We start from the raw sequence: 25,479 nt of genomic DNA, 5'->3' as shown, positions 1-25,479 counted from the left end.
GTAACTCTTGACTGAGGCTTGAAGCCGTCTCGTGATTTTCTTGGTTTCATATCGGTGAACTATTGTGTGATTTGCAGAACGAGCCGTTTAGCACACTCAGCACTAATCCTGGGAGTACTCCAACATAAATTTACCCCATGATCTGAAACCTTGCCCACATTTCGATTGGGCATACAGTCCATCAGCACATCTGATGGGCTGTATTTCTTAGCCTGTAGACACAGCAGCAGCCCAATGTTCTAAATTACAGCCCTGAAGGATGTGAAACCTGGCTCGACTTCTTGCTGGTGACAGCTCAAGGACCTTCAGAGTTCAACCGGGAGGAGGGTGTTGAGTACAGGAGGAGCTGTTTAAATTAAGCATGGACAGGTGAGGGCGGGGGGGGGGGGGGGGGTAATCATCACACCCTGTACTCGGGACAGAGGATATGAGTCATGAAAGTGGGTGGGAACAAAGACCACCTGACTGTCCAATGAAAGCCCCCAAAATAACAAATGGCCAAGTTTCAGCTCCTCTGAGTGGCCCCTCGGCGCAGGTAACCAGGCCACCGTTTCACCTTCGAGGATCATGGGACTTTCTTGCAACAAAAAAGAAAGTGTGACCTCCTTTTTCTTGTGGACTTCGGGCAGGTAAAGCTGTGTTAAAGGACCCTCCTCTTCAATACTGGAGCTACACAAACACACCAGAGCATGACAAATGATTCGCTGTTTAATTTATTACGCTGCCAGCCGGGAGGATTTGCAGGGATGTTTTGTTCCAGCCTGCTGCGTGCCTTCTCTCTCTCATCCGCAGGCACCTCCCACAGAAGCGCAGTCTCAGAGTTAATTACTGCTGCACTCGTACAAACACATCAAATAGGATTCAGTCTCGGCCGCGATAAATCACCACAGACAGAGTCGGTATTAAAACAAACCACTGCATGTTTGTGCCCGGCCCTCAATGCAGCCGATCAGAGATGAAGGTGCTTCTGAGTCAAAACAGATAATTAGAGGCCATAATGTGTTTGCATGTATGCATTTTGTGTGTGTGTGTGTGTGTGTGTTGTTGTTGTTGTGTGTTTGTGCAAGAGTTTTTCCATCTTCAAGGTGACTTTAGGAAGTTTTCTCTTACAGCCAGAAGGGAGTTTGGTGTAAAAGTATGCAAGTCCTCTTGTGAATTTAAGTGTGTAGAAGGAGCTTTATGTGATTGTGTGTGTGTGTGTGTGTGTGTGTGTGTGTGTGTGTGTGAGTGCGTGTGCATGTGTGTGTCTGTTGTAAAATACACCAAAGGAGCCTAGCAGGAAGCTGCTGAATGCTGTTAAAAACTCCATTTCTGGTTTACGGCCCCTGGAGGAGGCTCTGGGACTGTCAGGGTGCCGAGGTGGAGCGAACACATCAATAACCTGCCACACACACACACACACACACAGACACACACACAGACACACACACACACACACACACACACACACACGCACACGCACACGCACACATTCATTTTGATCTTCTTTTTTTTAAACTTTTTCTTCTCAGTTTTTTCTGTCTGAATAAAAAGCGAACATCCAGATTGAAGGATTTGTATAGCTTGATGTTTGTTTAAGCTTGAGTTTAACCCTGATTAAACCCTGATAGAGCTAAGATTTAACATGTCTATGTTTGTGTGTGTGCGCATGTGAGTTTACACGTGTGTGTATTTTTGTGTGTGTGTGTGTGTGTGTGTGTGTGTGTGTGTGTGTCTTGGCTGATGCTGTGATGTGTCATTTTGCCCCAGAGAAAGCCCCAAGAGCCCAGATGCTCTGCTGACTGTAAAAGCAGCAAAAGGATAAAAAAAGACAGTGTGTGAGAGGGGTAAAAGATAATCTGTTTTGTGTGTGGGTGTGAGTCACATTAAAAATGTTGCAGTACAACACTTGATCCACACCAACAGACTTTCAATTGTATTATATAAGCACAGGACATAAGTCTTGTTGTACCAAGAGACAGCGATGCCCTGCAGAAAAAAAGCATCTTTTCTGCTCCCATTAGACCCTTTAGGGGTCATTTTGTCAAGCGTTCATAAGAGGGTTCATCTTCTTGGGACAATAACTGAGCCTAAGTGTTTGCATATTAAATGTTTATATTAACTGTGTCTTAACTGACATGTTGGCCTAAATGTGCCATAACAATGTTTAGAGGAAAATGTTCAGTGATTGTAAAAGTAAACGAAAGTCAGCTGATTCATCCAGTGAGGGCCATGAATGATGTCGGCAAATATAACTCCATACATCTATAAATCCAGTTTGAACTTGGATACAAAGCCATTGACCAATGGGGAATATCACACAGGTGACAGGTGAAGCTAAATAGGAATAATAATTTTTTACCTGGCCCGGAAAAACTTCACACAAAACATCACAAATTATAAAGAAACCCCCCAAAAATTCACATGAATAAATGAGAAGCATATGGATGATTAATTAAGAAGAATAACCAAAATGAAATGTCTTATTAGGTATTGATCCATCACATGCTGCTGCTACATATTCACTCTACTGGAGGGATGAGGGTGTGTTACTCTTATCAACCAAAGTTGATCCGCTGTGTTCAACCTCGTTCAGATTGCTGGTAGAAGAAAAAAGTAGAAGATTTCTTTCACATGGTTATATTGTCTGAATGGAAGCATCGTAATGTACCGTGTTCCTCTATTCTCGTTTTTGATTCGTCACTGGTCTTTATGTGCATCATACATATACAAACACACACAGGTGTAAGTGTAAAACATTTGACAGTCTGCACCTGATAAGTCAGAATTAAATCTGTCTTTGTTTCTCTACTCGCACACCCCCGCTCTGTGTTAGCATACTGTCGTCCTCAGCTCTCAGACTCAGCTCCATTTATCTGATCCAGAGCAGAGCGCGGAGCCTGCGATAACGTTTGATCTGCGTCAGAGGGTTTGACGCTCTTATCGCCCGGGCGGCTGGTGGCCGGCTGGAGCTGAGCGTGGCTAAGGGGGCCTGCCTGACATGTAGCGCCTCCGTCCCTCTGCAGGTCATTTATTACAGTAAACTCCATCTAATATCTGGTCAGCGAGTGGACAGCCGGTCCCAAGAGGCTCATCCATCCTCACATCAGCCGACACATCCGTGATTCCCATTATGATAAAGCACACAGGAGGCCACAACGTACAGCGGTAATAAACACCGGATCATTCACACGACCCGTGTAACCTCTGACGGATAACAAACAAAAGTCAAAATGAATCTAATGATGTAAATAAGTTTCTCTTCCTGTATTTAGCACCAAGGCTCTCTGATTGAAATCACACAGGCTCAGAGAGAACCTTCTTGACATAAATGAAATACACTGCACACAAAAATAAGTTAGCAGAGGCGAGTAGTAGAAGTCTGCAGGTGTCAAGGCTAAATCCTCGGACCTGGGACCCTTACAGATTGAGGTGGAGGGGCCCACTCAATTAACAAAAGTCCAGAGACTAAAATGAAGTACCCAATCAAATCTGATGAGATCCATGATCAGCACTGACATTGACACAACAGAAAAGTGGAATTTATTTAATTTGTATGATGTTTAGACTAATTAGCATCAAATTACAAATTGGATGGATCAGAGCACAGCGGAGAAAACATGGAGGGTTTCTTCAGTGATGTGAAAGAGAACGTAGCAGCACCCTCTTCTGTGTCCGGGTCTGAATGGTGTGAAAGTATGGCACGTGGCTCATCGCTGGCCGGGGTTGGACTGAACTCTAAAGGCATGTCATGGCAGCTCGCGTCAACAATTAAATAAGCGCTAACAGCATGGAAATCAACTTCAAATGGAGCCCTGAAACATCATGAAGCATTTGATACAGTACTATAGAGTGTGTCAGTTAAACATTTTAGTGTATTTTATTGAGAATTTTTTTTTTTATAAATCTAATGATGAGTGGATTAAAAGTTCTCATTGGTAGGAGAAGAAGTGAGCACAGACCTGAAATTGTTTGCACTCACTGCCGTTGTTTCCTCCTCTCTAGATGCTCGTGTTCTACTTACTCTCTGATGTCTGTCACTTTGGATAACAGCGTCTGCTAAGTGAAGTGTAGAATTGAAGTAAAGAACAGTATGTGTGAATCTCACCTCTTGTAATAGAAGAATGGCTTTTGATACCCTGGTGAGGGTTTGCTTGAAGGTGTGAGACATTCTTCAAAACTTAAATCTGTTTTGTTTTTTCCACACAGTTCAAAGAGCAAACACTTACAATTGGCAAAATGACGTCTATCGTTTGTGCTGCACACACCTGGAACACTTTGCATCACACCTTAAAAATAAAGTTGTTACCAAAGGTCATTCTGAAAACATGATCAAAAACGACACTTTTCATGTATGTAACTTTTATTAGCCGTACTGCTTTCTCTGATTTTTTCCCCCCCGTTACTAAAATGATCTCACTTTTGATTTGTTTGTTTTCTGTTTATTCTGATTTAAATATTCTATGCATGTTGTATAATTATTCAGCTTCATTGCATTACATGAGGACATGTCTTCAATGATAGATCGAGATTAAAATGAGGTCAAATAAACGTCTAAACTGACCTGTTGTAAGTACGTCCATTTTTAAACATCACAAAAAATAAAGCGATACAAGGCGCTCCGACATGTTTGAACATGCGGACAGAAAGTCCGCCATGCCTCATGTAAAGCTACAGGAGGGATAAAACTTTAATCTGCTGAAGCAGCGGTTCTATAAACGTTTCAGTGGTCAGTTACAAAGCGCTCGTCTCGCAACGTGTCATGATTCAGAGGCCTGTGACTGGCTATCAGATGAAGTTTTACATGCTGTCTCTGATGGCTGAATGTGATTTGTTTTGATCCCTCGCTGTCTCTGACGCTGACAGATAACGGGTGTCAACCAGCCTGACTACATCGCCACAGCAGACAGATTACCTGCCGCAGCTCGCTATGACGCACGCCGCGGGTGTAAGGAGAGGAAAAAAGAAGATCACGAGAGAGAGTGTGAACATGCAAAATCCAAACTTAACCATTCTTATAAACTCTTCTACAATATAATATGTAAATGAGAGTTGTCAAAGGAATGATGTTTGATGAAGCAGTGTGATGGTCGCCGTGGTTACTGACCTGCTTTGACAGGGACAGGCCTCTCCAATAGGAAGACAGTCTGTTTCCAGTGCGTCTTTGTGACCTGAGGACCCGTTGAGAACATCACCTGGCCAGATAATGGATGGGTGGGGGGGAACAAACAAACTGTGTCAAGTCGTAGCATTTCACAAAGACAGAAACTACTTTTGAATGACTAAAGACAGAGTCTAATTAAAAAGTTTAAACCCTTGACTATTTCGTAAAATTGGACTTACAGCAAATGATTTTGTGAACATACAAACTTAACAACCTAAAGAAATGAGCCTGATTTGTAATACCGGAATATATAATAGTTAAACAACAAAGTCATCAAAACAAATACCACAGAAAAGTTGACAGTTATAAACCTAAACGCACATTAGGAAGGTCATAAGGTCATGAAATGTTCTTCATTATATTTAAACCTAAGCTTCAATCCACTCAGACAGTTATTACTATATTACAAAGAATCCTAACTGCACTGTATTTATGAAACAGATAACCTCATGTTACATTGTGTTAGCCTTCGCTCCGTGATAGAAATGTGCTGGACCATCCACAGCATGCAGTTCGACTCTCAGGTAAAATAGGAAGTGCAATCAGAAGGCATGTCCGTGCTGCTCACAGAGCTTGGCATCGGCTTTTCCAACCGGCCGGCTCTGCTGGGTAAGTGCTTATATCAGCAGTCGTCTAGGACGCCTGTCGATTGCCAGCGAACGCCTCGGGGAGGAGGAACACGCTAAAGCGTGAACATAATTGAGTTTCCGTTAAATGGCTTGGCTGTTGCCGTTGCTGCTTACCTTGTTGCTGCAGCCTTTGTCAAAGAAAATGTCAAAGTAGCCGACAATTGCCTGCAATGAAATATGAGGGTCGTGTTAGAATGTGACAGTACAATAAACCCCTGGATCTGTTTGACTACGCTGCAACTCTGACATGCAGAGCTGAGAGGGAGGCGGGAGGCAGAACAAGACTCAAGGTTTTAATGACTTTAATAAGACGGAGAGCCGCTGTGTTCAGGAGTAAGGCAGTAAAAACAAACTGCGGACAAAATTTACTGTTCAAATATTTACAGACACCTTTACAACATTTCTGTAAGGTGTCAAGAGGAAACTGAGAAATGCATTTCATTTCACTAGCCATGCTTACCATGTCATTGTTTAGAGTGTGTGTGTGTGTGTGTGTGTGTGTGTGTGTGTGTGTGTGTGTGTGTGTGTGTTCTGGAGAAGTCTGTTGGCCACCCTGTCACAGATACAGTGGGTCTTATTATAACTCTTGTGAAAACTGCATTCCCTCTGCGTCCTCTGAAAACCAGACGGAGTTTCTGTTTTAGGCTGAGTCAACAGCAGCGGCTGTACGCTCCCCTCTCACCTCATCCGCAACACTTGTCACTGGACAAAAGAAATCAATTATGAGGCAGCCCCCCAAACTTCATGGAGGCAATTTTGCTGACAGAGAGAAAAAAAAATGAAGAAAAATCCAGCTTGGTACATGAAATTAGCAAAGGTGACTATTTTTGTTGACAGCACTTTAAAAAACAGTCCGCACAGAGGAGAAATCAGTTATATAAAACTAGTATGAATACATGATCATCTGGATAATCCATTTTTGTGTCGATATGACTTTGTGTCAAATGAGGAAAAAACAAGAAAGTCTCAATTCTTTTCAGTCTTAGATTTGGCCAGAAACGATGGCTTATTTTGTCCTGCAGACTGAAGTCCAATTCCCCAAAACCAGCATGGAAGAGGCAGTCTTTCTTTAAAACTGTGCTGTCTGCTGGGAAGGATTTACAGAGCTCTAAACCCAACAAAGAGAAAATCCAATTCACAAATCTTAAACAAACTGAGGGACAGTCCAGGGCCAGAGTGCCTGTAGGTGACCGTTGTCAGATATGTGAGGTAAGAAACCAACCCCCCCCCCAGGGCTTGTTTTCCTCCCATCTCTCTCCCTACTGGAGGAAGAGAGGCACTCTATCAATCTCAGGCGTGCACTTGTAGTGGCAATGATGCAGAACTAATAGCTTTTAATCCTGACGCAGCTGACAACTTGGAGGCCAGCTCTGTGAGACAAAGAAGAGCCGAATCGATGCAAGAGAGGGAAAGAGGAAAAGAGGAGGACGGGAGAGGGGAAAGGAGGAGGGAGGAAAAGGAATGGGAAACATATAGAGGAAGAGAAAGGAAGTTAAAATGAAGGGAAGGAGCAGGAGAGGGGACAGAGGATCTAATGCTTCCTCTTATACACCGCCTTTTTGTTGATTTGTGTCTCTAAAAAAAAAGCTAAATACATCATCTGTTCACTGCTCAGTTGAAATGCCCAAACTATATTTAACTACGTATTTGTAGGTTTTCCTATATTTGGCAAGGAGGAACTTTTTGTTCATTCAGCAGCTGTATACAGTACGCACAAAGAAACACAGACTTGATAAACACGATGCTGTCAGAAGCTGTGTTCAACACTCTTCCCACACCGAGCCCTCAATCAACCTTTATCGACTCAGACAGGAAGGGGCGGCACCGCTAGCTCGCAGCTAAAACCCGCAGAAAAGAACCCAAAGTGGATAAAAGAGCATGTCAACCCAATGCAATTATGGCTTTTAATGAATGCTACAGAGGCGCTCGGTGCTGAGGTAATTAGGAAATTAGCCGTAATTACTCGTCAGGCAGAGCGGATTCACCTCCCTCAGTCAGAGAGGCAGAGATCATCCTGAACGCGCCGCGCCGATGACAACGCCTCGTAAGCGAGATTGATTGTCACTTCTGCGTTGTGCAACTTTCACACTTCAGCAAGACGGGCAATTTAAAATTTGGGCCAGAGAGTGAAACTTCTGTAGACACAGAGGCAGCGGAGAAGCTCGGTGCCTTGATGCCTCATTAAAATCACATTTGACAGAAAAAGAGGGATTGTAACTGCCTGCTGCATAGAGGATATGAAAGATAAGCAATAAAGATCTCCATGACTCACACACCTGCTATCAACTGCACCGAGAGGATCAGAGAGTTAAATGATTGCTGATTTAAAATGAGCGGGGGGGGGGGGGGGGGGGGGGGGAAGAGAGTTTGTCAAACTACTCAGGCCCCTTTAAAAAAAAACTTAATGACAGCTTTAACAGCATCAAGTAAAACAGTGACAGATTCAAACTTTCTCTCCAGATGGGAACTGAGAACTTCTATCCAACAGAGACAGGACTTTTTTGATCGTCTTTGCTTGTTAAGAATAAAAACATCTGAAAAAAGTGATATTAGCATAACAGTATCGGCTAATTTTATCGCAGATGTGCCGATATTAATAGATTTATTTACCAGCCAAATAGCGCACATACATGCAGAGTTACTTTCCAGTTGAGTGACCATCTTGTCTTCATTATCATCATCTTTTCCACAATTGTTTGATAACTGCATTTGAGGGATCAACGTGATAAATACAAGATCAAAATTAGACCTAAGTTAGATATCTGCTAATATATCGGTATCTGATTTTTTGCCCCTCCCTAATATCGATACCTGTGTCGGCCCCATAAATCCCATATTGGTTGGGCTCGATCAAACAGTACAGTTGTATTTTTGTGTTCGTATGCTTTATTGCTCTCTTTGCACTCCATCTTGTATGAAGTGATGACTAGAATAGAATAGATGTTTATTGCCATTTGCACAGGTACAGGACAGTACAGGTACATTGGAATTTTTGTGCGTTTCTCCCTGAGTCAGCTTCTACAAAAAAAGTTTAAATTATATATAAAATAGAATAGCATTATGAGAAGAAAAAAAAAGAGTAGAAAAGTACAAATAAAATAAAAATAACTACTCCTCTAAACTACCCTGTAAGTGGTACAGATGTTACAAATCCTTAAAGTAGCATCAGTCCATTTTAAGCCACTAGGGAACAGAACGTTTTGCAAATCAAAAGACAAGCGATCAAATCATATGACTTAATCTAAAATGTCAGAAATCATTTGTCTTCTTTTTAACATCTTAGCATTGAGGGGTTATTTTTTGCACCTGATGTCAAATATTTAAAAACAGTGTAATAATAATAAAGGGCCCTTTGCTACTGCACTGACTTTACTAACTATTTGCTGTTTGGTGTTAAGTAATTAAGAATAAAGTAGGCTAACAGAGCTTTTTAGCTTAAAAAAAGTGCTTAAACAAATCAAAACCATATACAGTATGTGCTCTATAACCCAAACAGTTAGTTACAATAGTTTCCCCAAGAGCTCAGGATCACTGCACATTCACCTACACTAAAAAAAAAAAGGTTTAAAATAGGGACAAAAACTCAAAATGGATACAGAGTTTGTTCGATTGTTCTCATTATTGCACAATTAGAACACCCTTTCATATCACACAAAGCTATTTGATTCCTTCTTCAATCCAAAAATATCTCTCGACTCCAGTCATCATTCTCCCACTCAGTGACAGAAACCCTCATTCACGCCTTCATAACCTCGCCTCTGGACGACTGCAACGGAGTCCTGTCTGGAGTAACCAGCAAAAGCCCTGGACAGACTCCAATATGTTCAAAACTCTGCTGCCACAGAGCACGTCACCCACACCATCATCCACCTCCACTGGTTTCCAACTAGATCCCGAATCAAATACAACAACCTCCTCCTCACTTTTGAACCCCTCCATGCCCCTGCCCCTGAGTATCTCCCCGACCTCCTACACCCACTCACCCAAAACCGCCGGTCCTCAGACACTGGCCTGCTGCCCATACCACACGCCAGACTACGCACCTATGGGGACAGAGCCTTCAGCGTCACTTCCCCCTCCCTCTGGAGCACCCCTCCCCTCAGACATCCGCAATGCCCCATGTTTGGACTCATTCAAAAAAAACTTCTCAAACACCATCTGTTCTCCACAGCCTACAACCTCCCTTAACTCTTCCTCTCCAATGGTCTCCCGTCCTCTGCTATACCCGTCTCATTTTCTTCTATGGATCTAAATAATAAAGGTTGCAATATTCATGCTTATGTTCATAAATGATGATCAATTAAAATGTGATTATTTCAACCGCCTCCTCCTTTTAAGTTGTGTCCAATAACTTTTGTAATCCTCGACAGGTCAAAGCCTCTGAAGAAGAAAGGAGTGGGGGGAGTATTATGTGTGCAAGAGAAAGAGCACTACGGAAAAGGAAGGGTTAACTTTTAACATGGAAGCACATATGCACACCCACGCACTAAAAACAGGACAAATCAGAACGAGCGCTTTTCATTTTCATCAGCGTTTAGCCTTGGGCCCCGGCTCTGTCTGTGATAAGTGATGACAGTGGGCTCCATGACGGCCCGTGGAGGAGGCTCCGCAACACTGCAGCTCTCCGGCCCCCATTCTCCGAGAGGAGCAGGGGGAAAATTAATAATTATCATCATGGATAACACCAACAGGGAGCAATTCATCATCGCTCCCCTTTCGCCCCGGCTGTGTGTCAGCGAGCCGCGTGGCCCGGCCAGATACTATTATACAGCGGTGGGGGGATGTGGGCGCGGGGGAAGGGGAAGGGGGGGGTTAAAGGGAGGGAGAGGGAGGGGCACTGAGGGGGAGGGAAGGAGGGGGCGGGAGAGGAGAGGGCTAATGCGCTTTTGATGGGGTTTATCCAGGCGTGGAGGCTTCAAGCACGACCACCTCACGGGCGGGTTGGTGTGAATTCCCCCCCCCCTCCTGCTCCTCCATCTCTGCTCTCAGCCTCTCCACCCGACTGCTGCCACTCCACCCAGGAGCAGGAATCAGTGTTAGCTATAGCACACCTCTGGTCTGTGATTCATGATGCCTCTCAGACAAAAATGACTAACAACTGTACAGGAACAGTGAAAAAAGCTTTACAGAAATGACTTGAGATGGTTGGGATTTTTTTTTTTTTTTGACTCTGGGACTTTAAAGCTCTCAACTGAACTGATTTGATTTTGGGAAATTCAGACAGAAAACGTTTTGTACAGCTTTTCCAGGACACATTAAAAGCCAAGCATCTCATTCAAACTTTTGTGTAATTTTATCGACAAAAGCATGTTCAACACGGCTACAGTAGGTGGCGATATGCCCCCTTTCAGCTAGTTACTATTTGACCTTTAGCAGGTTGACCTATTACGTCACATAGCAAACAATCGACAAACAAGCAGGTGGGAAACAAATTTTTTACTACTTCAATATGTTTTCTTGCACTTATTCACGCAGTTCGAGGTCCAGGTCAAAGCCCGGCATTATCTAGAGGCATTTAGGACCGCGGGAACTATGAACTATTTTTGTTCCTAGAATCCTGTTTAGAGGAACCTTTTGTAGCTCCTGGTACCATGGTGGTGTGAATGCAGACAGAGAAAAAGATCCCATAGTGTGCCGTTATCTGGGAAGAGTTTCTCCACAAAACCTTCCCAGAACTGTTTGGTTTGAAAACACTTTAGGTGTGCTATTTTGACTTACACAATAAATCAACTTTTACTAACTGTATGTAAACGTACTGACCGCCTTTCACTATTAATAAAAGAAGAGAGGCCCCTGAAGCTGTAATCTACATCTCTTCTACTGATGATTTTTTTTTTACTTTTGTTTGGGAAAGAATTCTAGTCTGAGTGTGAGATATTAAACTTTTGTTGCTTTACTGCTATAGTCACTGGTTTCCAAATTCCCACAATGGAGCCAGAGGGAACTTTTTCAGTCACTTTGACGTGTAAATAAAAAATACAGCATGTTGAGTATTTGTTGACAGTCGACTAGAAAGAGCCAGCCGACCTCATTCTTGTTGACTGACAGCTGACACCCCATCTCTGACTGTTATATACTGAAGACAGTGTTAAGAGTTAGAGAGGGTTTTTTCATTACCAATTTCCTTTCTTAATGTGCTGAAAATCGTCCTTGAAGTTGACGAGTGCCTTCCCTGTCAGTCCAGAAGGCCAACCCCCCAAACTCATAATTTAAATTTGATGGAAAGCAGGCCAGAGATGGATTGCAGAGACATTTTTTTTCTCTGTAGCGCTACAGTAGCTACATCAGCAGCAGTGAGACGGCAATGTAAAATTAATTACAGACAGAAACTTGTTCCTTTCTGCCACACCATCAGCATACATCATGAGGAGGGGATAAGGCACTCCAGCTACCTGCTCTACAGTTCAGGTAAATGGATCACGGAGCTGTGGGAGCTCAGGTGCAAGTGTAAATGAAAGTTTCTGCACATATTTATATCTGTATGTGCCTTCACGGCTTAAGGCAGACGTGTTGTATTCAAGGCGCAGAGGATGTGAGATTTTAAAGGAAGGCAAGGGAAGGAGTGTAAAAAAAAAAGGAAAGAGTGAGAGGATTTGTCTTGTGTGTGAACAGCGCAGACGCAGGGGTTGTGCTGTTCATTTAATGCAAGGTTAGGCAGGCTGAGCTGATGAATGGACTGTCGACGGGGGAACAAAAGCAGGCGCTCCATCACAGGGCGAGAGGCGCAGCAGCTCTCCCTCACCGATCCCCGAGCACTGGTCCAGGAGCGGTTTACCCTTCACACATCCTAACCTTAACTACTACTGAGCAGCCGCAGCAGATACTGACTGCAGATCAGTATCTTCATGGTAACAACACCTTGCTCCTGCAGGTCAATAATCCATCTGTAAATCGTGGGACAAGCATGCAGGCTGGAAGCAAGAGGCTTTGAGTTCAAGTGATACCTCCTATGCAGATCGCCTGCATTGCAAAAGCCATAAAAACACAGATAAAACAAGTGTTATTGCTTGGCTGAATGCTAAATCATATATTTTTATGTATGCTTGTGCATATGAGCACTGCAAGTGAGGATGATCAGAAGCGTGAAATAGCACATGAAAGCAGGAAAAAAAAAGTAATCGTCTCTCTAAACACCTATAAAAAAATATAATGAAAATGGAAAAGTACACCTCCATACTATATGATCCAATCATTTGTTTTGAGGCAGTGTACCCCTAACATGACTGGACTTACATCCCAGAGATAGAAACGGGATGTTTTCAATTACAGAGCAGAAAAAGACAGGAAAAATGAGAGGATGTTTACAAATTCCCATTAAATTCTCCGGCCTCACCCAGGGAGCGCAGGCCAGATAATAACCACATATTGATTAACCATTAAACCAATACACCAGACAGTGCAGTAACACTGCAGCACAACACAAAACTGCTCCAAACACAATGAGCTTTTTCTACAGACGGACAGACCACTTCTCACGGTGCAGGGTGTCAGAGGGCTGCAGCATTCAGGCCGTTCAGGAGAATCCCAGAGAGGAAGGTGGAAGTCCAGGGGAAGATGGGGTGTGGGGGTTATGGAGGTGGCTGCCGGCAGCTCACCAAATAGAATCGTAAACCACTGTCCATGCTTTGGTGCCTGTGGCTGACCCTCACTGAGGACACACTTTGTGTTGCAGTCATTGGTCATGCTGACCTACAGCACAGCTCAAAGGCTCTGTCAGGTTGTTTTTTTTTAGAAGAGTCAAGCGATGTCTTACCTAGGAATAATTATATAATTTAAAAAATGGGATGAAACATTCATTTCTGATGACAGTGAGTCATTGAGAGTGATTGTGATGTTGAACAGAGATACATCAATGTGGCAGGGGTTAAAATTCTGTTAAAGGCTGAATATTGTGTCCTGATATTCTTTTAAATTGCACTTTTCAATTTTTAGGTAATTGAAGACTTAAGGTGCCCCTCCCCCACTGTCTTCTGATTGGCCAGCTCTCTGGAAGCCTTCATGGGGGGCTGAACACTGCAGGGCTACCAGGGGAGGTTTCACAGCTTACGTAGAGGCTTGAAACCGCCTAGTGAAATTATCGGTTTAAAATTCGGGGACTATCGTGTGACTGGGATTATTCCAACATACGTTAACCTCGTCATCTGAGACTTTGCCCACGTTTAGTTTTGGAATCCAGCATTGCAACACTAAATGTGAGTATTTAAATGGGGATCAGCATTACACAGTGTCCTAACAGAACGTGAGTGTTATACGCTGGCTGTCCACGCTGCATCCGTTCAATATTTCAGTCTCTGCTCTGTGAATTTGAGTTTCCCCTTGCAAACAATATGACGTCTAGTGCTCTTGTATGCAAGGTATAATGAACTACAGGAGTAGTAGGGGAAAGACGTTGCGCTGCGTCATGCTTTCTCGTGTCGCATGCTGTTAGGACAGGCTGCTCAACTTTAAAATAGTCACTGATGGAAAGTTTGCGCACTAACTGACTCTGCTACATAAATAAATACACATTTGTCTAGTTTTACAGAAAATGGAAATACTCCGCATCTTGAAATTTGACATGTTGTGGTGGCAAACACAACCATGTGGAGTTTATATCGTCAAAATTCACAATTCTACATTTATCTTTTTACTTGGCTGGATTTCATTTCCTGCTACAGAGCTTTTACTACACTACTATCTGCACGGAAATGTATTCCAACTAAAGTCACATGGTGAAATGAGGTATTAAAAAACAGGCATACCTTAACCTGCAGTTAGTCCAGTATATAACTGCTAAAAACCTTTTATTGAAAAGTCAACAGCGACCACTCCTTCCAAAAACAAACCTGTGGTTTCTCTGGATAATTCAGAGACTCGACAGAATCTGCTTCAACAGCTCTGAAGTGTAAAAGGAGCTTCGTGTGACTTGCTTAAGGGCTCACAGAAAAGAAGAAGATACATCTAGGACAGAGCTATCCTTTAATGCCTCTTGTGGGTTTTGCTCCCAAACAGTTCAAAGACTTGAGCCTTGAGGTCTCAAACAATCAGCTGAGTGATTGTAACAGCTCTTTACAAAGTTGTTCAATTTACTTCCCACTGACTCTGAGAAAGGGTGCCCCAGTTGTAAAGAATGAAACATAAGGAATAACCTTTAACCCACAGAGAAAATCCAGTCTCAGTACAGGGTCTCGGGGGGTGAGAGGTGTGTTGTTGTTGTGTGAGTGTTTGGATATTTTTTGACACAGTGACGGGTCAAGCAGGCTGTGGACATTCACCATGTTGTGTGACATGTCATACAGAGTCACATTAGCCTCTCTGCTCTGATTCGTTTGGAAACTCTATTAAATATCCGACTGACGGACATCCTCTTAAATATAGAAACCTCATCCATCAACGTGAAGTGACGGATGTTTGTACTGCCTCGTTCCTTTCCCGCATCATGTCTGTGATAAATGACGGGTGGAGACGGTGGATGTGCAAACTTTTTCATTCAAGTTATTTTGTGTGTGTCGCCTCTGGTTACCACAAAAACACAACTGGAAAGAAAACAATGTTGGAAGAGAAATTATTTTAGCATGTTTAAGTACAATGGATCTTAGGGGTGATTAAAGAATGATGGTGATGGGGTGATAGATAATCTTCCGATTAAAAACGATTAAAGCTGTACATTTACAATAACATTCAACAGTATTCTCAGGACTTACAAAGTCCTTCATTAACAAGACTTTTACAAGAATGATACGACTATCAGGAGGACTATTGGACTAACAATAATTCTTTAAGAAGAGGTACAGTTTGAGTTAAGTATTATTTCATATCATCCTTGTTGCTAAGATACCAGCTCTTCTAAAAGAGTAAAGTCTCGTTGATAAATAATTTGAGGTTTTATCCAAAATAACTTCTTACTTTTTTCCTCAAGAACTTTTGACTTTGTAATCTCTCTGATTATTTTCCTGTAAAATAAAAAAAAAAAGTAATCTCAGAGATTCACTGAATAATACCTCCTCTTGGCTTTTTTAACAAGAATTTCCCTACTATGTCATCATTTTAAGTAGATTTCCTTCAGAATAATTTTATGCATTTCAGGTTTCAGCAACACTATATTCACACATGTAAGCCGGAGTGCCACCAGGTAACATGGTTTAATCCTGATTTGTTTAATATTTTGTTTATTTTAGTGTTTATAATTAATTTCCTGTTTTATTTTGTAGTGTTCTTCCCTCTTTGTTGTTTGTGTTTTATGTGTTCATATTCCTGCTTTAAGTTTCTAGTGCTTCTTATTTTATGTTCTCATTTGTTTCTCTTTTCCCTGTGTGTGCATTTCCCGAGTCTTGTCTTTAGTGTTTCCTGTTTTATTTTGTAAGGTATTACCCTCGTGTGTCTCTACGTCCTGTGTGTATTGTAATTGTTACAACCTTGAGTTTTCACTGTGTCTTTAGTGTTTCCTGTTTTATTTTGTAGTTCTTGCATTCTGGATGTCTTCCTGTTAGAAGGGAATAGTGTTCATATGTGTGTACTCACCGTACAGTCTGTGGTGTTCGTTATCTTCAAGCAGAAATCTGATGTGAACTCCAGTTCAGACAGACACACTTTGTTACAGTCAATCGTCTGTGGAAAGTAACAAACACACACACATTTAGAAAAAAAGATAAACAGTGATGACAATAGGAACTGTGCTCAAGCACATAAAAAAAAAGACAAAACATAAAAACAAAGATGGAGCCTCAGGTCACTGTTTTTGTGGCAGTTGTGCTGTCTAGTGCTAGTTCTGACCTTTTTCTGTTTGTAATTGAATCGAATACCCCAACATATTACATTTTGGGCTCTTACAGCTTGATTTTGGCTCTTTATGCACGACAGCTAACGACATGGTAGCAAACAGACTATCTTAACTATTAAAACAATTAGTCTGACACATTACAGTAAACGGTAGGGATGTTGATAAATTGATTCAAAGGTGTCAAGATTTACATCGGTACTCCTAAAAATGAAGGTGTGTTCTTGGAGGTGTGGAAGCATGTTGGCTTCCCTAAGAAATGAAAGAGGTGAGAAGAAAACAGACGAGACACAAACTGTGAGCAAATATTGCAAGAAGACAGAGAACTACACAAAGAGCACAACCAACATGATGCAGCATTTAATCCGACACCACAATGAGAAGCTACAATCACCTCCCCTTGTTGGGATAAAATAAACATTAAAAGGCCAAACCACACTGACAAGTTGGTTTGCAGCCACTAAAGGAATCTTTTTCACTTCAGTCTCATTTAGTAAAATAAATCGTGAGAGAATCGTATCCTGAGCTGAGTGAATCGTTACATTCCTAGAAAACATGTTTAAAGCATCATCAAATGATTTAAGATGACCAAACCTCCAGTTAAAATTTCACATCTGTTCACACTAAGAAAAAAAAAACCTCATCTGAGATGCAGGGATTTATAATTCCATGAAAGGGCTCTCAATTTTACGGAATAGCAGCCAGCCTTAATGGAATGTTATTGGATCGTATCAACGGGAGGCAATAGATGAGAGTCCGTGTAATTTGGGCAGAGGGTGCTGTCTATTTGTCACTGGAGGGGAGAAACTATCGATTAGAGGATTCAAATTCCATTATATCAAGTTCTGCCCTCATTCATCACATCCACAGATGGGTGGAGGACATGTAAGGCCTACTTAGCAAACAGGCCAACCAGCCCAGAAACAGATTGCAGTCTGAGAGACGAGACAGAAGAAAATTTAAACACACAGAGAGATTCAGAAGAGGTATCAGTGCTCTTAGATGTTTGGACTCTGCGCGTGTGTGTGTGTGTGTGTGTGTGTGTGTGCGTGCGTGTTGGTTTTATCTGCGTGTACTGTGTGTGTTCTCCCATCAGCCCAGTAAAAACCGCTCTATCCACAGGGGGCTGAGAGTAATGAAGTTTCCTAAAGAGGAACTTAAACAAGGATTAGACAGATCAATCACCCAGCTCTACAGCATCAGCGCACACACACACACACACACACACACACACCTTCAGGGCCCTATCTCTCTCTGCACAGCTAACTCCTGCTCTCATTGGCTGTCTGCAGCCTAACAGCTTGGACCCCACAAACTCTATTTTTCCCATTTGTAGCTTGAAGAACCTTTTGAATTAGGATCAGACTGACATATTGATTTGTCGATACGTCCAGTCCACACAAATGTGTTTGATATCAGGTAGTTGGTGTAATGCATGACAAAATGGAGGTTACACTCTGATTACTGCTATTGAAAAAAAAAATGTAGGAGTGTGTGCACTAAAGGTTTAGTCTTGGTGTAACTTTTGCCTTTATTTGATAGGACATTCGATAGCAGGAAATCTGGGATCAGAACAGCGACTAGCTAGAGTTCTTCTGTTGTTCACGTGTTTTTGAAAAGTGCTCTATAAATAAAGGTTTCTGTTATTATTAGTGTAAATGTCACAGTACATCACCTTTGAGCCTGTTTACCTGTATGACTGTAGGTTCAGAGATGAGTGTGTCTGCTTTCAACACTTCCACCACCGCCTCAGGTACCACAGCCTTCTTCATGCACGACATGTTGAAGCCGTACACATCATCCCAGAATGCAATGCGGCCTTGGTGCTTCTCCGTGTCTCCGACTGCTGCCAGACTGATGTTACAAAGGTCGGGATAGACTGATGGAGGAAAAGGAAACGAGGACTAGTCATAAGAATTATACATAAGAAGTCCTATGACATCATCACAGTAACCGATGTTTTTTACGAGTCAAAAGTAGAACAAAAGGCTCGAGAGTCCAGCCAAGAAGTTGAAAGTGGAATTAAGTGGGAGTCAGTCAATTAGCAGATAGAAGACGAGCACAGCAACATCAACAACGAAAGCCTTCATCACCAACGGCCAATTGTAGTATCGTTGGTGGAAATGCACTGGCAGCTTCCTTTTAACAAAATCCACATTTTTCTTTTTGCCGTTGGGTTGACTAATGCATTGAGGTTATGGAGCAAAGACCAGGAACAGTAGGTTTTCCATTACAGCGTTTTCACAGATAGCAAAGACCTAAAGCATTGAAGCACTTTCCGTGATTGTCCCCACTCCAACTTTAATCACTTGGTGCGAGTTGGGGTATTCAGGGCATGGAAAGGGAATAAAAAAAGGTTATATTGTCTATTATTAAAACTACTTCAGGGGGTTGCCGGTATCCTATTGGCTAGTGTGCGCACCCCATGCATGGAGGCTAATGGTCCTCCAAGCATGCGGTCCAGGTTCAAATCTGACCTCTGGCTACTTTCCTGAATGTCATTCCCCACTCTCCCTCTATCTCCCTGGTTTCTGACTCTATCCACTGTCCTATGTCTAAAAAAAGGCAAAAATAAACCTTTAAAAAAATTACTTTGAAGTGTTATTTTAAGCTCATATGGTTGAATAATGTTACATTACATTGAACCAAAATGTGTTACTTTAACCTCTTAACAATGAACTACACATCCAAAAGAAATACGTGCACCAAACAAATGCATCACTCCCATTATTTTTTGGGGTCACTGCATTTTAACAAATCAGTGTCACTGCTCAGCTATTCGAAGGCTGTCTGGTCATCAATGAGTGCATAACATCAGGAGGCTGTCTGGCTCTAAAGCAAATATCATTAATCACAACTAAAGGAAAAGGATTGTTGCAAATGTGTGTCTCGTAAAACCTTCTTCCTCAGTGCAGAAACGTGCTTAATATCAATGGCTGGAAAACCATTAAAAAAAATGTAATCACAGAACGCCTCAACATCTTGTGGGTGTGGAGCGCTGCATCAATTTCATGAGGCTGATTTAATGACTAAATCCATCACATGTACAAAAAACATGGCCTGATGACCACTTTGTCCTACTTTCATACTCTTACACGATGTAAAAAAAGGATGAAATGAGGACAGTTAGACTTAATAATAAGTGTTGTTTCAATCTCTCAATGTCACATTAGCGTGAATATAAAAGCCTCAACTCCTCAGTAAAGGCTTTCAGAAATGCCGAGATCAGACTTCACGTTATAAGAACGGTTAAAGCCCGATCTGGGAGATGTAAGGTTTCAGGACCCGTCACTCCCGGAAACTGATCATTTTATCTTGTGTAGTGTGTCTGTTTATATGTTTTCTTCATGTTTGATTTATTTTCTGCCTCATACGATGTGTTCCATCATGTCCATGATGTTGACCAATGAGAGCACAGAGAGCCCTGCATGTGAAAAAGTCACAAGCGTTAACAAACACAATGGCGATTGGAACAAAGAGCGATGAAATTGATGCCTCGCGATGGAACTATGAGAATAGGGAAAAGTTTTTCGGCCTCTGGAAACAGCAGGTTTTTTTTCTTTCCCGTAGTTGTCCGGTCCTGCCTCTCCTCCTTCCTTTTTTAAGCCGATTGTGATGACCGGTCAAGTACCACCATGTAGTCCGTCATGTCTGTCGGTCAAGTCAAGGTACAAATATATGGCTCGGTGATTGCCTGATCTTACACAGTGACCATTGTTACAGACAAAAGAAAGTGTCTGACCTGGGCATAACCTAGTTACAGTTTTTGTCAAAACTGCAGCTAAGCTGATCTATTTTTTAAAATCTATATTGTGGTATCTATCTATTTTTTTGTAAATTTTTTCTTTTTCTTTTTTTAATTTAAATGGTACTGTGTTCACTTTTTGTTTGCAATCTTTGCTCTTTGCTGCTGTAGCAATGTTAATTTCCCCGTTGTGGGATAAATAAAGGATTATCTTATCTTACAGAGATTTGTTCTCTTTAAGCTTCCAGAGAATCATCTTTTCAAGCATGCTTGGCTGAAACATGCTCATAAGTCTCTACACCAAGAGTACACACAATATGTAGAAATGATCTCGTTGAGGTCGTCATGGCAGCCATGTTTTCATCTCTTGAATACTAGCAACCTTAAAAAGCAACATCTTTAGGCATTTCACTGGCAATCAAAGTTAAATGAGTCAACTTCCTCTGCAGCGCAAAATTCCATTACACCAGAGGAGATAAAAAATGGCCACCTCATTTTCTTCTTCAAGCAGACAAGAACAAAACAGACTTCCATTATCTCATTGTTCATTATGCCTGTTATTACCTCAGGTAAAACATGCTAAATGAGGACACGGAGCCCACTTAATAATGTTGATTGAGCTCCCTCTCTCTGACTTCCCATCAGCAGTGATAACTATGCAGTGGTTGAGGTCGTAAAAAAACAAAAAAAAATGATGGGATTCTGTGCTTAAAAGATACTCATTACTTGAGCAGGAGTGGATTTAAAAACATTTGTTAAATGATGTGTTTTGGAATCATTTTTGCCAGAGGCCAAAACATTTCAACACGAGGTGTCATGGTTGACAGTGTCTCGACTCTTTATTGTCTTAGACAAACGATTGTTTATGAAATCACAATGGCTTTTTTTTTAGTCAGACAAGCTTTTGATTTGAAGAAGACGGGACGTGTCGGTCAGTCGCTCAAGACGTGTAATCCATACATTCATTTTTCAGAGCTCTGAAGACGGAGTTTAAGCAGTGATTATTGATTTTCCCCGTATTACATAACACTGTCTGTTGAATGAACATTACCCATGTCTCAAAATGAGCATTAAACGTGAGCCTTAATGTGTCTTCTCATTGTCTTTTCACATCTGAATAGCTTCCTTTGTATGGTTAATATGCATGGTGATTAAGACGGAGCTGAGATGCTTGCAGCCCTGAGTATCCCTACTGTGAAGTAACATTAGCCCACACAAAGGCCCAAGGCCCAAACCAGACTTACAATACACTCGTGAGGATATATAAAACTTGTTTTTTTTACATGCATGTTACAGCCACAATAAGTTACGCAAGAAGATGTCCCCATATGAGACGCTCATGATATGAGAGTTAGGAAGAAATATCTACAAAGCTGACAGTAATCCCAAACATATCTGACAATAACTTTGACAGGGAAATCATTTAGGCAAGGCCAGCTCCCACATGTCTACAATACATTAATGCACTGCATGTATAGTATTAATTATAGAGTATAAGATCAAATAATTCTTCACAATAGCAGCCATTAATGAGAGCAACAACAATAGTTGATGAATACCCTAACCCTAACCCAAAGACAGAAAGTTGTAAGCATTAGCAGTTAAAAGTAGCAACAGCTAGATACAGCAAGCTTTCCTCCAATGGAGAAACAACCAGAGTAAATAAATCCGGCAAAGGGTACGAGCACAAAACTGCATACGAGTATTTAGCAGCAGCAGCAGTCGATCAATGTGTTGGCGTTAGACTCAACAGTAGAAAGCACAACAAACTGTTCGCAGCAATGGTAATAAATATCTAAAGAAATCAGTTTGACTTTGCAAACAGCTAGCAGCAGCAGTAATGCTTGGAAGCAGAATGGCTTTACCCAGCCCACCTGCTAACCAGCAGATATAAAGCAACTAGTTAGGAAATTAAAGATGTAACAGTCATCTAAATAGAAGCTTTGTCGGAGTGTCTGGATCCCATAACCCTGCATAAATAAACACGGTGGACTTTAATAAGCTGACTCAATACATTGTCAAGCTACTGAAGGAGCAGGTTTGTTCCTTCTTAATTCCAGCATCAGGTGTGGGCGTGATCCTTTTGTTGTAGTAGCATCCAAAGTTGGACAATGTATTTCCATATGTTACAGCTTACTTGATGTTAGCAGAATAAGGCCCTGCGTCCATTCACAGCACTTTTTCAATCAACTTAGTTTTAGAGCGCTTCTCACTGGCACTTTTTGTCGCTGGGTTAAGAACGTTAACTTCTACCTATTCGCTATACCACCAATCCAAAAACCACCTGTCCCTACATTAGCAGCAGTTCTACACCTGGAAGTCGGACCCTCGAAAAGACGAGTAAGATTAGTTTCTCCTCCTCCATTGTTGTCGACAAAGCTGATATCAGAAGTCCCGCTCACTTCTTGAATGATTCTGATTCTGATTGGTCGGAGAGGGAGAAGTTGCACTAATGAGCGCCGGGCTGTTCGCTGAGGGAATCTCTGCACTGGACCCTGAGTGTTGAACTACATCGGTCACAGATACGGTAATAGTTTGAGAAGTTTTGATGAATGCATTGACGCTATTTCATGGCAAAAACATGGGAATGATAAACTACTTATCACTTTTGTCAGAACACAAGTTCCAATAGGAAGAAAGGGTGGAAAGGGGGGATTGCAGGGATACATAAATTGTACTAAGAGAACAACCTCCCATCAGCATGTATTCTCCACCAGTGACCAAATTACAAACTTTTTACAGCCATGTTTCATAGTTTTAAAAATAGAAGCCTTCAGGTGTTGTATTTATTTTGCCTGGCATGTTGCGTTCGTGCTCAGTCTCACGTAACCTTCGACACATAGGACCATAAAATGTGTGTATGGATGGTGACAGCGCAGTGACGGGCAACTCATGGCCCCTCATTATGAGCCGGAGCCTGGTCGTGACCCTGTGAGTGTCACCATACCTAATGACTGCGCACGCACATATTTACACACACACACACACATACACACTCAAACAGCAGATTTGTCACTCCATTTTACTCTGATTACTGAACTGAGTGAGTAATTTATGCCGGCCAGGTAAGAGAAGGGGGGGGGGGGGGGGGGCCTGCTGATTGAGCAGAATCGGGACAGGCCCGTCTGAGAGACAAACTGAAAAAGAAATGGAGACGGAGAGATGGATAGGTGAAGGAAGCAGGGGGTGCTGTGATGTGGATGGAGAGGGAGAAAGATGAAGAGGAAGAAGAGAAGGGGGGGGGGGGTACATGGGCGTCCCCAGATTCATGGCTTTGACATCTGCGTCCTTCTCGACTCGCTGCTCCCAGCCCGTTTGTCAAGCCCCCCCACCTCCTTCTCTTGCTCTCTCCATCTCCCCCCATTGGTCGTCTGTGAAAAAGGGAAAGTCAATGTGGGAGGGGGCATGGAAGAAAAAAGATCCCTTCTCCCTGGACACTGCACAGTGCCAGGCAAGCGGGGACACATTTAAGGATGAAGGGGAGGTTAATGTAGTGGGGAGAATGAGGGAGCTGCTGTAACTCTGTACTAATGTAGCTTAAACACACATACGGCTGCAGTGCTGCAGGGCTGGCTAAGAACTCAACACATGTGCACACACTCTCTAAATCTGAGAATGAACTTTAGAATAGAGGCTGATGAATCATTGAATGTATTTGGATCAGTCAATAAATTAAAGAGTGAAGGGACATCCTTTGGTTCCTGTTATTGCATCAATGCACGGTCTGGTTGTGCTGACATGCTGAAGTATTTGCTCTGCAGATTTTCACACAAAAACCGCCTTGGGGATGTTTACCTCTGAACACAAACAGCACCGAGGGGCCTCCCCTCAAAGTGCTGACACAGTGAACAAATCTATTTGCAGTGCCTTTGCACGACACAGACTGAATAAGGCAGAGAAATAAGAGAAATTTTTGCAATAATATCAGAAATTTTACTGAACAAAATGTGTGATTTTCAATAAAACAGCTTGTCTGTCTCTATATTCTTATAATTGCCGAGTGAATAACCAAAAACATGAAACCTGACAATCTAGGGTTGTCATGATTATAGAATTTTAAACTGTGATATAATACTAGTAAAGATTAAATTATATTGATCTCTGTTTTTATAACACAAAGTCCTCAGCCGCTAATATTGGGAACTTTCTTGTTTTCTAAAACCAAAATTAGCAAGAGAACTCGTACACCCTGTCTACATTGCACAAATACGTTGGCAATGCTTTTGAAATTCCCAAAATAGAGAGCGACTTTTTAAAGCTTCAGTGATACTATCATTTATTAAAATAACAGAGAATGTGACACGTGGAATTGAGCAATATCCAACATTTAATTAACATTTAATAACTGTCTCAAAGTCATTTTGTCAGGCTTTACTTTATCAGGACAAAACTACACACATCACTTTGGATAAAAGCATCTGCTAAATGAACTGTAGAATTGTAAAAGTATTTTGCTGATACCGTTTAAAAATACTGTGTACACACCAAATCAATTATGAACTGCGGTTGGATTAGAGCCATCAAATTAAAAATGAACCTTTTCTACTCCAATGAAAACTGTGTGGGATCAGCTGATCATGGTTTATATACTAAGACACTAAACTAATAAAAACAAGCTTCCCTAGAATGAGTTATTATTTTTACAAAAAAGAATCTATCACAGCATCATCAGGTAGGGAAACCATTGGTTGAAGGCAATGCTGCCAGACTTTTGTTCTGCATTCTGGATGTTTTTATTTAAACTTCATCCTGGTAATGCACCAGTATTAGATCCAGTGATTTCAGCTCGTGTCGAGAGCGTCAGGCTTAAAGGCTCATGACGAGACATACGGCGTCCTCTGACCTGTCACTTTCTGCCTCACTCAGGTCAAACCTTCGCCTGTCCAATCTCCCTCACCATCAAATCTGTCTCTATAGGTTCAGCCACGCTGGTTGTCCATCAGTGTGTGTATGTGTGTGTATGTGTGTGAGAGAGTGAGTGTGTGTTTGTTTGAGTGTGTGACCTCTCCCTGGTGTCCCAAAGAGCCACTAAAGGCAGTGTGGTGGAACAGTTCCTTAGCTGGGTCACATTCGGCACAAGCCATTAAATCTGGTCAGTGGAAGAGCTGGAACAACCCAGGAGACCAACACACACACACACACACACACACACACCATCGCACACACACACACACACCATCGCACACACACACACAAAGGCTTAGCC

The 25,479-nt window shown here is 42.0% G+C and overlaps 1 protein-coding gene across 1 annotated transcript in view; it reads right to left on the bottom strand.

The window, feature by feature from the left end:
- prmt3 (protein arginine methyltransferase 3) overlaps positions 1–25,479 on the bottom strand; it is a 57,767-nt gene that overhangs the window by 4,711 nt on the left and 27,577 nt on the right. The window contains exons 12-15 of the mRNA XM_061060758.1: positions 18,220–18,407; positions 16,273–16,359; positions 5,887–5,937; positions 5,087–5,174 (exon numbers count right to left, since the gene is read on the bottom strand). Coding sequence (XP_060916741.1) covers positions 5,087–5,174; positions 5,887–5,937; positions 16,273–16,359; positions 18,220–18,407 — 414 coding nt within the window. The remainder of the gene's footprint in view (positions 1–5,086; positions 5,175–5,886; positions 5,938–16,272; positions 16,360–18,219; positions 18,408–25,479) is intronic.

Source organism: Labrus mixtus, chromosome 1, assembly GCF_963584025.1.
Source record: "Labrus mixtus chromosome 1, fLabMix1.1, whole genome shotgun sequence".
NCBI lineage: Eukaryota > Metazoa > Chordata > Actinopteri > Labriformes > Labridae > Labrus > Labrus mixtus.
Note: the sequence above shows the minus strand (reverse complement) of the source record. Positions and strands in the feature narration are given on the sequence as shown.